Below are 13409 nucleotides of genomic sequence, written 5' to 3' on the forward strand. Positions count from 1 at the left end.
AAAACACAAGTGGCTGTTACTAAATTTGGGATGTGAGCTATTCTGTAGGGCCTGTTGTCTTTGCCAACCCTTGAAATGCCCTGTTGGAGGGCAGCCCACCAGGGATGGTGGTTCTCGCCCATGTTTTCAAACTTCTGGCTGTTTCTAGTGCCCACGTTCACACTCATAGATTCATAATAGTGGTTTAGGTGGGAAGGGACCTTCAAAGATCATCTAGTGCACCCCGCCTGCCGTCGACAGGAATGGTGTTCACTAGATCAGGTTGCTCAAAGCCCCATCCACTCTGACCTTGAACATTTCCAGTGTGATGGGGCATCCACAACTTCTCTGGGTAGCTCGTCCAGTGTCCCCACCACCCTCACTGTATAAAGCTTCTTCCTTATGTCCAATCTAGACCTACCCTCTTTCAGTTTAAAGCTGTTGCCCCTTGTCCTGTCATGACAGACCTTGTAAAAAGTCTCAAGACCCCTTTAAGTATTGAAAGGCTACAATAAGGTCTCCCCAGAGCCTTCTCTTCTCCAGGCTGAGCAACCTGAACTCTCTCTGCCTTTACTCACAGTGGAGGTGTCCCAGCCCTACCACCATTTTTGTGGCCCTCCTCAGGACCCCCTCTGACATTCCCAAGTCTGTCTTGCGCTGGGGACCCTAGAGGTGGAAGCAGCACGCCTGCTGGGGTCTCACCAGACCAGAGGAGAGGAGGAGAATCACCTCTCTCTGATGTGGAAACCTCTCTGGTTGTAACTCAGTAAGCCATTTGGGTAAATGATTCTTGACAAGACAATGGGATAGAAGGAACAAGCGGACCTAAAACCAGGAACCAGAAACTTTAGTGGGCCCGATTGCCCAAGAAACTTGGCTATACCTCATGAAATGTGCTCTTTATAATATGAAAACCACTCCTCTAGAAGTTAGGATACCAGCCTCAGCTTGAAGACCCTCACCCACTGAGCCTGTGCAGTAAAATTAAGAGACACTGTACCTTTAGTTGAAGATGAGGACATTTCACACACATCGGCTTCAAAATAAGGAATTATGAGCACCATTAAAAAGTTGATAAGCAATGAGTATGTTAATTACAATGTATAAATGAACGACTGTTTCAATGCTGTCTGTGCTAACTTTGCGGAGATGCCCCCTAGCACCCATTTCTGCACAGAACTGCTAATAAACAGCTAATATCGGGTAAATACGAGCTTTGGGACAACACCTCTTGTAACTATGAGGAAAGCACTGAGTGAAACGCAGCCAAAGCTGCATGCCACCATTTTGCAGGTGCTCCCCCTGCCCCAACCACCAACCGCCCCTTGACTTTGCGGCCCCTCTGGGGAACTCTCCCCTGCCCCAAGGCTGTGACCCGCCTCGCCCCGAGTAGGTCCAGGGGACAGCCGGGCCCCGGGGCGGGCTGTGGTTGTCGGGGGCAGCCGTGAGGAAAAGGCGGCCGGGCCGAGGGCTCCTGAGCCCGCCGCCGCCCCTCACAGAGCCCACCCCTGCCCCGCCGCGCTCCTCCGCGCCAGCAGGGGGCGAGAGCTGCTGCTGCCGCCGCGCCCGGAACCGCTCCTCCCGCCGCGCCGCTTCCGGCCTGGCCAGCGCCATGGCGACGGGAGCCAGGAAGGCCGTGTGAGCGGGCCGGGCCGGGCCGGGCCGGGCCGGGCCGGGTCGTGGCGGGGGACAGGCTGGGCGGGCTCGCGTTAGGGGCGACGGTGGGGGGTGCCGGTCTGTCTCTCTCTGTCTCTCTCTCTGTCTGTCTGTCGGTCGGTGAGTGAGTCAGTTGAGCGGCATTGTCTCCCCGCAGGTACCCGCTGTACCAGCTGGGCGGCCCGCAGCTGCGGATCTTCCGGCCCAACTTCTTCATGCTGGCAGTGCGGCCCGGCGTGCCGCAGCCCGAGGACACCGTCCAGTTCCGCGTCTCCATGGAGTGAGTGCGTGAGGGAACAGGGCACGGCATGGCATAGCCCCCCGCGGCGGGAACCATCGCGGGTCTGGGCATGCCCTGCCGCAGAAGGGGCCCGGCGCCGCCCGGGGGGGGGGGGGAAAGGGGCCCCCGCCACTTTTGGAGCACACACACTCCCCCCAGTGCCACACGTCCCGTCACACTGCCTCTTGTCACCTCTTTCTAGGCTGCAGCTTGTCTGGTTAGCTCAGGACAGGATGGTGAAGTGCCAGGTAGTGCCCTCCGGGCAGGGGGAAGGGGCTTCTGCATAAGGGAGACCTTTTAGAGGACTGCAAGGGCATTTAAGTACGAGCTTTGCTTAGCCCCTCTTCCTGCCTGTTAGTGAGGCTCAGCCTTTCCGGGGACTGGCTTAGGAAGAAGGAAGTGCTTATGAAAATCATCCATAGAAAACGAGATGATATCCAGGTGTTTGTCAGGACTCTTTCATCCTCACCAATCTGGTTGCACACACTAGAGCCCACAAGCCTCTAGCGGGTCCTGAAAAGATTAGAAAATGCTATTCAGAAGATTAGAAAGGATTCTTTGGCTTAGGCAGTGAGAAAGCCTACCTGCTCTCGCTGAATACAGAATATGTCTGGGATTTTGACTGTTGAGGCTACAGAGGATAAAATATTTGTCATTGTTACAGTTTTTGGATAATGAATTGATGTAGCACTGTGTGATCTGTGTTGAGTTTATACTTTTGTGCCGTAAAGCTACTTTGGTTAAAAGGGAGAAGACATTTATTTCAGAGTATCATGAGTCTATAAACAATCTATAAAAAATCTCTGTTTTATTTTATTTAAATATTTATACTTTTCCATCTTTCTTTCCCCTAAATGTTTTTGCATTGCCTAGAATGACAAAAGTGGATATCAAGAATTACCTTGAAAAAATATACAATGTGCCAGTAGCTGCTGTGAGGACGAGGATACAGTATGGTAAGTGCTGTTGAGTAATCAAAAGGGATGAATACAGCATCCCTGTGCAGCCAGAATACGCTTTTCCTCTCAAAAGAGCCACTAGATTTCAACAAACTTTGGGTTCGGGTGCTTAGCTGGTGACATCTAGCAGCATAGTTGTTTATTTGTCCCTTCAAATGAATATGTACCACTTCATATTTGAATGCTTGGATTAGATTACGACAGTTTTGAAAAGAAAAATCTGAATTTAAAAAGCCTTATCATCTTGACAGTGTTCTAGCTTGTGCTGTGTACTTTTGTAGTTGGTACCATTTCTCCCTGAAGACCTGTGGGTGTCTCACTTCTGAAGAAACTTCTTGATGTGTTTTAATAAAATTAGTAATTAAACTAAATTTCAGCATAAGCTTTTTTTTGAAAAAAACCAAATATGTCACTTAAGGTTACCATGCGTGCACACAGAGGAGGTGTTACAGTCTAATAAAAGGCAAAGTCTGTAGAGCAAAGAAATGTATTCTATTAGACCAGTTGATAATGTCAGAAAAAACATCTTGACAAACTTTCAATTTTTCATCACCTGTCATTACCACGTTTCTTCTATGGACGTGTATGCTTCCACTCACGGTGTTTCTCCCCTACAAAAAAAACCAACATAAAACCAACCCAAGATAAAACCAAAAAACGTTGATAGTTTAAGTTACGCTGAACTCTGACTTGGAGCAGAGGGACCCACCTGTAACTGAAATAAGCTAAATTTATATAAGGTGGCCTTCACATATGAATGCTTCCTTCCCCAGAGCTTCTCTGACTGCAGTGTGGATGCAGTGAAAACTCAGGAATATAATTTTCATGTTGCTTACCTCTTGATCATCAGGCAGTGCATTAATCAAATGGAGATTGATTTGTTGGTTAGGACATATTTGATGGCTGCATTTTTCTTTTTTCATGCAGTGGCTTTAGCAAAGGAATTTTTTGATGTGTTTATAATGGTAAAAGTACGGATGATTTTAAAAAAAGGGGTAAGAAAAAAGAGCTGTAATAATGAAAAATGGAGAATGAAAGAAAAAGCTTCAAATAAGGTAAAATTCAGAACATATAAAAGAAGAAAAAGAAAACAGATTGTCTGTAATATGCTTATATGAAAAATAGAATTAAATAAAGTCTTAAATACCAAACACGTGCAGTTCCAAACAGGATTAAAAATATTCATACTTGTCCTTGTAGCCATTTTGTACCTCACTGCTAATGGTAGAATGTATATATTCAGGGATAAAAGAGAAAAGGGGATTAAAATGTCTAATAGTTTGAGAGTTTTAATGTCTGCCTAACATGCGGGGAATAAATTGAACTTCCCACTCGGTTGGGACTAGAATACTTGCAGAAGGTTGAGGTGCTTTGTTTTTTTTTGGATGTGGGGTGTCATTTCCTGGTGTATAAACAGTAGATCCAGCTCATTAGCTAGGTAGTAAAAATTGACAAGTTTGAAGCTGGTTAGTGGTCAGTTCCTCCTTGTCTTCCTGAAGCTGTTGACGTTGAGAGGACAGTTTATTGCTCCTGGCCCCCTACTCAGGAGACTTACCTCCTTGCTGCTTTGCAAACTTTGTGTGTGACGTGAAGGCACAGTGGCTATCAGCAGCCTGAGTCTGGTGATGCTTCCATTCCCTACTTGTAAACAAGGAGAGTGGTGTGCTATTTTCAGTACATTTTGGTAATTGTGATACTGAAGAAAAAGTATTCCTCTTAACAATAAATCAGAACTAGTGAAGTGCCCCCTTTAGCTTGGCCTTGCTTTGGGAACTTGGAAGTCCTGGGAAGTAAAAGGTGGGACTCCCTTCATTTCTGCAGGTGCAAACAACAAGAGGAATCACAAGAATCAGAGAGTGAAGAAGCCAGATTACAAGGTCGCCTATGTACAGCTGGTGAGTTAACATTGACGCTTGTGTGGAAAGAAGAAAGCACTGTTAACCAGCCAAGCTAGAATTAAAGTTCAGTGAATTGTCTGGTTGGCTGAATATTTCTGCCAATCCTCTAATAATGACACTTTCTTTAATACTTTCCAGAATGTGCAAAAAGATTTGAATGACTTAGTCTAAAATTCAAACAAATGGTTAGTTTTCAAGTCCTGTATTTGTTTGAGGTCTGTATGTAAGTTACGGTCTGATGTCATATAGTGCTGCTTTGCCAGTGAGTTTCATGCTGACCCTGTACTCTGTGTGCTGGAAGGTTCACGACTTGTGTGGTTGGTTACTGAAATGTCCAGTAAGTGAAAGAATATATTGTAAGGGTAGGAACTTCTTATTAAAGCTTTCTGGATTTCAGAGAAGACTAAGGCATATTCCTTGGAGAGTTTTTAGTCATGTCTAACAAGCATGCTTTGTGGCTAAACCGAGTTCTGAAACGTATATTGGTTGCCCAGTGGAAAAGGAGCTTCATGTTCTTATGAATTTCTTTCACAACAGGAGCATATTATAGTTTAGACTTCTCTTGGGCTTACCTGGCTCTATGTAAAAAAGAAATGCAACCAGTGACAGAAAACCTCTTCACATACCAAAATTACATTAAAGGAGTGCTATTTATAGTTGTAAAACCATAAGCTCAAAATTGCTGTTGGCAACACAGCCTCAGTGTTACTCCATCCTGGGACAAGGATTCAGTGTGGAGGGAACACTGTGTGATCTTAAAGGCTGCATAATACTTCATACGGATCTGGGGTCAAACTAAGGAGGCACAGACAATGGGAAATCTGATGGGTTTTTTTAATTTTTCAAAGTTTAAAGTGCTTAGAAGTTTTCCTCTAAGCCCCTTCTGGGAAGGGGAGTGGAAAAAAAAGTGAGGAGAATGTTTTTCTAGACAGCCCTTACCTTTACAAGAACAGTATAAAGTACAATGTTAATAGAAAGTAACAGAGTTGTATTTAGATGAGAACTAACTGTGTTTTACTGTGCTGAAGTTAAAGGCAAACTCATCTCTGTGAAGATTTTGCATTACAGTGGCTAAAAAATACATTCCTTTTTGAAGGAAGAGTCTCTGCTTTGGTGGGCAAATTCTCACTCCTGGATTGTCTGAGCTAGGTTTTTGTCTGCGAGAGATCAGGTATGAATGATTCATTAAGAACACAGCCGAGGTATTGAATGCCAGGAGTGATCTTATGTCTTAAAAGTTGCTTTCTCTGAGTGTTGTTCCTTAGTAGGTAGTTGCAAGCACTTTCCATTGTTATGGCCTCTTGCTAGTGAATTCTTTGCTTTTAAAGACTGGTTTCCCAAAATTGAAGCAGACATGGATCTTTAGTGAGCTGTGGTCAGTTCTCAAATTTTATTTCACTGTATTTAATGCAGTCTTATTTCTTCTGGCTGCTGAGTTGAGAAGGAGGTAGTTTGCAACCCATAGATACTCAGGGGGAAGGAGTGGGAAGCAAAATGCTGCTGTTCCATGGAGCAAGTCACTCATTTAAGGCAGTGCCTTTGTGCATTTATTTCACATCAAGCCTCTGAACCTAGAGCAGTTGCCATTGCCTTAAGGGCAGCTGCACGGTGGCAAGGAGAATTAGCCAAACTAGCTTGGACCTGGAGGTAGTTGGACAGCAGTAACTGGTCATTCCACCAACCTCTCATTTTGTCTGCTGGGCAAATTAGCTTGCACAGAGCCTTGTGGTACTGTGGCTGAGGACTACTCTTGGTACATGAGACAGCAATGTCCCTTACTGCCTTGCCCTATGCTGTAGTGTCATCGTTAAGTTTTAAAAGAATGCTATGTTTTCTGTCCTATGAACCATTCTGACCTATGAACAGGGTCAGAGGACCACCTTTTGGTGTTGTACTTCATCCCAAGTGAGGGAAACCTGACTGTTTCCTAAACTCTTGTCAGTGATGCTTGGTCTGCGCATTTTCCCCTCAACTCATTCCTAGTCTCTTTGTTGTTTTTTTTTTTCTATTGTTGTTGTCGTCTGTTAATTCCTTTAACATTGAGGTTTGTCTGTCTTTTTTTTTTTTTCTTTCTCTTTTTCCTTTTGTTCTTTGCTTTTCATCACTAGCTCTGGTGTCTCAGAAAATGAGCTCCCAGTTCTGTGTTCACACCAGCTTTAAACAGTGGGTGAGGCCAGAAACTCAGTGTAATTTCTGAAACTGAAGGTTTTGCCTTCATTCTCATTCATGGGTTGATTCAGGCCATAACAGGCCCCACGCAGTCCATTGTTAGTATCTGCCTAATTTAGGAAAGTCTTTGGTAACCACTGTAAAATCCTTATTTTCATGAGAATTAGTTTGCATCTGCCGTGAGTCAGAGTAGCTGGGCTTTCCCACCATTTTTACCAGCTGTGTTTGCTCTCATTAATCCAGTTTCAAGTTAAAACTGCTTATGACTGGAAAAATAAGGATGTGTTTTTGCAAGGTCTTGGGCTGGTCCTTCGATTGCCCACTAGGTGGAAGTGTTGCTCTTTCCAGTGTGACTTGGTAGCAGCCGTGGTGTCGATTACCTGAATGAAATTGGGTGTATTCTCATGACTAGTTACACTTCCCTGCTTCATAAAACATCACCTTATGTGTCCCAGCACAACATACATATCCATTAACTTACTGCAAGTGTCTGAAAGGTGGAAGATGTATGAAGTCATAGTCAACATATCCTTAGGTGTCAGATTAATGCCACAGCTGTTCCACATGTAAGAATTGTTGTCCTTTCTTTTCCAAATACTATTTCTTGGAGATTCAGAGCTGTTTACTTTATTCTCAGGCTGTAACTGGACAAATACGTGATCTGTCCAAGCATAATATTTTCACACTAAAAAAATACCTCAAATCATAGAAGGCTGTGGATCAACAATATCTTGCCATTCCAGAGCCTGCCTGCCTTTTTTCCCCTTTTGGAATGTGGTGAGAAAGGTTTAAGTTAGAGACTTACAGCCCTGGGTATCAAATGCTCCTTTTTTACGCTATTTTATTTTTTTAATTAAAAACAAAGCCATATGTCTTTGCAGAGTATATAAAATGAATGTAATACAGCAACTTTCCTTTTTACTCCGATACAGTTATAATGATTCTAATGTTATTTAAAAAAAAAAAAAAGAAAAAGAGTGCCAGTGGGAAACTTCACAGTTGCATCAACATCAGGGAAATTTAAAAAAACCAACATCCCCTCCTCCTCCTTCAGTGTTCTCACTCGTTTAGCTCAACAGGTGTTAGCACCCGTGGGAGCACAACTGTAGACAAGCCTCTGGAATCCAGACCTATTTTTAATTAAACCTGTTTTGAGAAATCTAATGGAGATGGCTGTAAAAAGGAGTCTGACCTTGTCAACATTAGGACTAACACCTATTTAGCTGCATGAATGATGGCACTGGTGGTGCAAATGCTTTCTCCTCAAACTCTGTTTAAAGTGTCCGGTACATTCATAGTAATTAACCCATTTACTCATCAGATGTGACAGCAGTTTTCTTTTGACATGTAGTGAATTCAGAGGAAACTCAGATGCTCCGTACTCTGTGTCATTGCTGTGTGGATTTTTGACATTGTTTTCCGTGCTGTTCTGCCATACATTTTAACATCAGATGTTACCACTGCAATAGCAGGAGAATTGTTCAAATGCACTGGATTATTAAACTTAGCTGCATTTGCTGCTACTGCTGGACTGAGTCCCGTGCTGTTGCGGATCCAACATTTTTTTAGTTAACGATACTATAAACATCACTTTTCTCCTAATTCTGAAGGACAGTAGTAAGTGCTTCAATTATCTCAATAATCAGAAGATCTCAGAGTTGTTTACATGATCAGCGTTTGCTGCGTCATTGCTACATAATGATATCTGTGCTGACCTTCCATTCCTAATCTTTTTCTGGATAATCCTTCCAGTAATTTTCTGACATGAGGCTCAGTCATGAGCCTCATCATCAAGGCTAACACTTGACTTCGTAGGCCTAATTATGGTCACTTAACCTCTCATTAAAATGAATGGAGGCAATTTGTACCACTCGATGTGATAACTCCTTCTACAGACTCGAAGGAACAAGGTGTGTTTTCAGCCTTTCTAACCAAAAAAGCTGGAAATCTAAAGGGGAAAATACATGTCTGATGCTTAGGATGTTAGCATTTAACAAATGAATCCTCATAAGACCTTGTATATAAATCAGTGTTACATTTGGGTAATGCTGAAGCAAGGATTAGAGTTGAGCAGGAATAGAAGTTTAATGGCTCCCATTTCTGTAATCTAAACACTGGGCCACACATCTCACTTGTACATAATCTTAGAATTTGTAGGAAAAATTGAGAATAGCAATGTGTAAAACCATTGGGTTGCATTTATTTTTTAGGTGTTTTAATACCGCCCCTCTGACTTGACTTGTTTGCTTGTTTTCTTCTTTTATTTTTTATTTAACATTATAAGGGCTCACTTAGATATAAGACCATGTGGTGGTAGAGCTTATCCTGATAAACCCCAGAATATCAGTGTATCACCTCACATTGGTGAAAAAGTTCTTCTGCTGTCAGTGCAGCATCCGGTTCCAAGATAGACTAAATTATTCAAGCAAAATGATTTATTGTTTTTGCCAGTGTCTGCCTTTTTTACAGGATTTTCATTTAGCACAGCTATGTCAGTTAGAAAGGTATTCTTTTCTCTCTCTTTTGCTATGCACCAGGTAATTATGGCAGAAGTTCTAAGGGAGGGCCAAGCCCTAGCCTGTTTAAAGCCCATTTCAGTTTATGTGAATTTCATTAACTCAGTATTTAAAAGTTAAATGGCTTGTAAAAGGTAAAACAGTGAACAAATGCAAGGTTTAGGAGTAAGCCAAAACTTTGCTTTCTGGTTGAATATACCATCATTTCATGTTTTAGCAGTTTGCAAAACAGATAAAACCCTATTGAACTTGGTAGAAATTTAGTTGTTTGCTTTTTTTCAGTTAGGTTTTCGTTCTGAGGATGCATTTATCATATGATTGTCAAACGCTTGCTGTATAGAAAGGAAAGCTTTGCAAAGAAGTTTAAGAAAAAGCAGCACTGCATAAAGGAGTGATGACCCCTGTGTTCCTTTGGCTGGCATTTTTTTGAGAAGGTGGTGTATGAGCTTGAGCCTCAGTAGCTTCTGGCATCGTGTGAAAGATGCACTGAATGTAAATATGCCTGGTCAGACTCACAGTCCTTTATGTAAGTTGATGCTTTTGGTATTTTTGAAATTTTGAAATACCCAAGATATAGGCTTCTTCTGAAAACTAGCTACTGAGCATGCACAACAGCTATTTTTCATACAGCTTTCATCACTTCAGAGTCTTACAGTGCAGTGTTACTGCATAGTATTGTTACTAAAGATTTATCAACCTTCAGTTCTCAGGGTGTAATGTCTTGGCTGTTTCAAATCATGTCTGGTTGCCAGCCAAAATCAGAATTTCTTCACAAAACAAGAGCTGGAAAGAGCCAACTTGTCTGTGCTGATTTTGATTTATTAAAATTCTCCAGATTGACATTTTCAGCTCAATATTTGACTTTCACCAGCCTTGAAATGGGAACTGTGAGCACTTTGATAAACAGCTGAAAGGTTTGTCTGGTTTCGCTACAGCCTCTGTGCGTATCTTTTTTTGTTTCTTTCCCCTCTTTTTAAAATAATAATTGTTTTGCAATGCTTAGTGAATTGCCATGGATGTTGTTAGTATGCTTTAGGGACAGCTTTCCATCGTTCTCCAATAAGGGAAGTGCATTGGTGCTGGAAGCATACCAGAATGGAAGTGCTGCATAACAAGAACAGTCCTTTACTACAGTGTTACCAATATAAATAGTTCTCAAATTTTCAGTGTAGGTGGTATGCCTACCATGTTAGCCTGAATTGTTTTCTGACTTGTTTAACTAAAATGGCTTCCTTTTCAGTGCAGATGAGTCCTTAGAATCAGCCCTGTTGGTTCTATAGGTGCCATGAGGCTGAGTGACCCGCCTGCAGTGCAGTTAAAACACAGTAATTTTTTGTAATATAAACAAATTCTTTCCCAAATGCTTCAGTGTGCTAAAATCTTGAACAGTGCTTGGCCTCAAGGGTGCTTATTGCTGATCCTACTACAGGAAGAGTTTCAGTAGGCTACAGCTTTGGGATTGCTCAAGGACATTGATAAGGCCAGTTTCTGTGCCTTGGAGTTGAACTATGCTTTAATTGTCATAGGACAGCTATTATAAGCATACCTGTTGGCAATTTAAAGGTACAAAAGAGTTGAAACCCCAGAGTGTACACCGTGGAAAGGAAAATCTTGATTTGTTCCAGTTGATCTTATCCAGGCTAGAATCGAGGACAGAGCAACGTACACAGCAGCTCCCTTGTTGTTTTTGTAGTATGGTCAGGCTCTTAGGAAACCCCCAAGAAGTATGCACTGCAAAAACAACCGGAGCATTGCTTAGTATGAGTTGATATTTCCTAGATTCTAGTCTGGATAAGCTCAACTGGGATAAGTCATGGCTGTTTTTTTTCCAAAGTTTATGCTTGAGGTTTAAATTCTTTCACACCTGTAAATTACCAGGTTGAGTGTATATGCCTAAATGAAACATAGCACACATTCAGCTGGGTCAGGGGCATGGTGATGGTTGGGTTTTTTTGGATTTAATTATGTCACATTTCTGATCCCAAAACGTAGTATAGGTAGGCGTGTTGTGGAAGGCTCCTTTCATGTCCTTTGTGGAACTATTTAATAACTGTGCCACTTGTTTGATTATATTTATTGCACAAATGTGAAGAATGGCTAATCTGAAAAAAAAAATGTTTTCATCTGAAGCAATTAAATGCTGTTGTTGAGATTTCTGTATGCAGAATTCTGCCAAAGAAGTTAATGTATGGTAAGATTTCTAAGTATTTTGGAGAGTAATATTGAAGTTATGAATTACCAGTTACAAGTTTTATTATGCAAATTCCCATACTGCATGGAAGGGCTGGTATTGTTGAGTTTAATGAAGTTGTGCTTAGTGCAAACGTCACTAAAAAGTAAGTAGATAATGTTAATGGCATAGAACATTTCCACAGAATAATGGTTTCCTGCTGTTAGATAAAAAACAGAGACCAAGCAAATATTTTCCAAGTGGGAGACATAGATCTGATGATGATGTTTCACTAAAATAACTTGTCTGTTAGGCAGAGTGACTGATGCGGATGTTATCACTTTAATCTCATCACTGATGTATTAGATTGTTCCCACTATAATTGTTTTACACTATAGTCTTTATTCCTGTTGATAACAGACCTCTAATATCTGTTATTCCGTATTCCCACATTACATCCTACAGTAACAGCTGCTAAGACTGTTCTCTCTTATGCTTAGCTGGGATCTAAACAACTATAGCCACTCCCCATATCCTCAGTGTTAACATAATGAATGCCTGCTCCACTGTGTATTTCCCTGGTGGTGTTACTTTAACAAAATAACTTTGCTCATCTTGCTTTTGCTGTGTGACTCTTACAACATCTCTGAGCTGGTTCAAAATCTTTGACGAGGTGTCTATCTCCTGACCACTCATCTGTAAAAAAAAACTATGTCAGTGTCTTAATTAGCGCACAAGAGAAGAGAGGCTGAAAGGTAGCTTTTTGGGGGGGGAGGCATATATGTGTATCTTGGGGAGAGGGGTGGAAAGAGATCTTGGGAGGTAAGAGGTACCATTTTGCACTAGCTGAAACTCCAGGGTGGTCTTTCATTGTAAGTTTATGCATCATAGCTACTGCAGAAAGGCTGGAATGTCTCTCTGACCATTTGTTTTCTCTTTAGGGCCAAGGACAAACCTTTCAGTTTCCCAACCTATTTCCAGAGAAAGAACAAGACACAGAAACTCGCTCTTTTGATGACTTCAAGGATAAATATATGGAGAGAGAGAAGCAGAGGCAGAAAGGTGACCCCAGACGAGGTGGAGTCCCCGATTGGTTTGGACTTTGATGCAACAAGCCAGCTGCCTTTCTTTAGGCTCAGAGGGATTTTCATCAGCAGAACTTGCACTCTTCCCATCTTGTAATGACTGAATGTTTATTCTTGAGCAGCCCTTGCTAGGTGTCTTTTTTTCCTGGCTGTTTGTACACGACTACAACAAAATGGCCCTAAAGAAATAAAAAGGTAAAATAAATATGACTGCATCAGGTCTTTCCTGTGAACTTGTGGACTATTTCTAAAATGTGGAATTGCTGCTTGTTGTTTCTGACTATGAGAGTGTCATTATGCTTACCTTCTTCCTGCTTCTGTGGGTTGTTCTGAGTAAAAGTAGGAGGCATTTCATTTCCTAGGGTAAGTGTAGTTTGCATTGAATAGAACATGTAAAAGTCAAGATAGGTCAGTGGGAGGCGGACACGAAGGTGTAGATAACTAGACTATAGGCTCAGGACATAGGATTCTCTTATTGTCAGTTATGGTGTCCTACTGTCCTGTGAATTGCCTTCCTTGCAAAGTGACCCTCCCTTTCCTGGAGATGTGGGTGTGATTTGATTGCACTCCTTTGTTAATGGTTGTGTGACATTTTGGGGACAGGGATTATTGGATAGGCTTGTGACTGCGCATGTGTGCGTTTGACCCCCAGAAGCATCAAGGAATGGATGAAGGTGCACAGTCTCTGCTTGCTGTT

General features: G+C 42.1%; 1 protein-coding gene across 1 annotated transcript; it reads left to right on the forward strand.

Annotated features, from left to right (window-relative positions):
* The first annotated feature begins 1576 nt into the window (after window positions 1-1576).
* On the forward strand, window positions 1577-12941 carry MRPL23 (mitochondrial ribosomal protein L23). The gene is made up of 5 exons (XM_074149488.1): window positions 1577-1617; window positions 1793-1915; window positions 2789-2871; window positions 4696-4769; window positions 12569-12941. Exons 1-5 carry the CDS (start codon window positions 1592-1594, stop codon window positions 12731-12733), a joined length of 471 nt encoding a protein of 156 aa, XP_074005589.1. The 5' UTR covers window positions 1577-1591; the 3' UTR covers window positions 12734-12941.
* The last annotated feature ends 468 nt before the right edge of the window (window positions 12942-13409 follow it).

Source organism: Numenius arquata, chromosome 6 (assembly GCF_964106895.1).
Source record: "Numenius arquata chromosome 6, bNumArq3.hap1.1, whole genome shotgun sequence".
Taxonomy (NCBI): domain Eukaryota; kingdom Metazoa; phylum Chordata; class Aves; order Charadriiformes; family Scolopacidae; genus Numenius; species Numenius arquata.

Bases quoted from the DNA above. Each gene is read 5' to 3' on its own strand.
- MRPL23 (XM_074149488.1), top strand. From the start codon at position 1,592: ATGGCGACGGGAGCCAGGAAGGCCGT. The intron at 2,872-4,695 runs GTAAGTGCTGTT...TCATTTCTGCAG, and splicing joins GAGGACGAGGATACAGTATG to GTGCAAACAACAAGAGGAAT. The intron at 4,770-12,568 runs GTGAGTTAACAT...TTTTCTCTTTAG, and splicing joins AGGTCGCCTATGTACAGCTG to GGCCAAGGACAAACCTTTCA.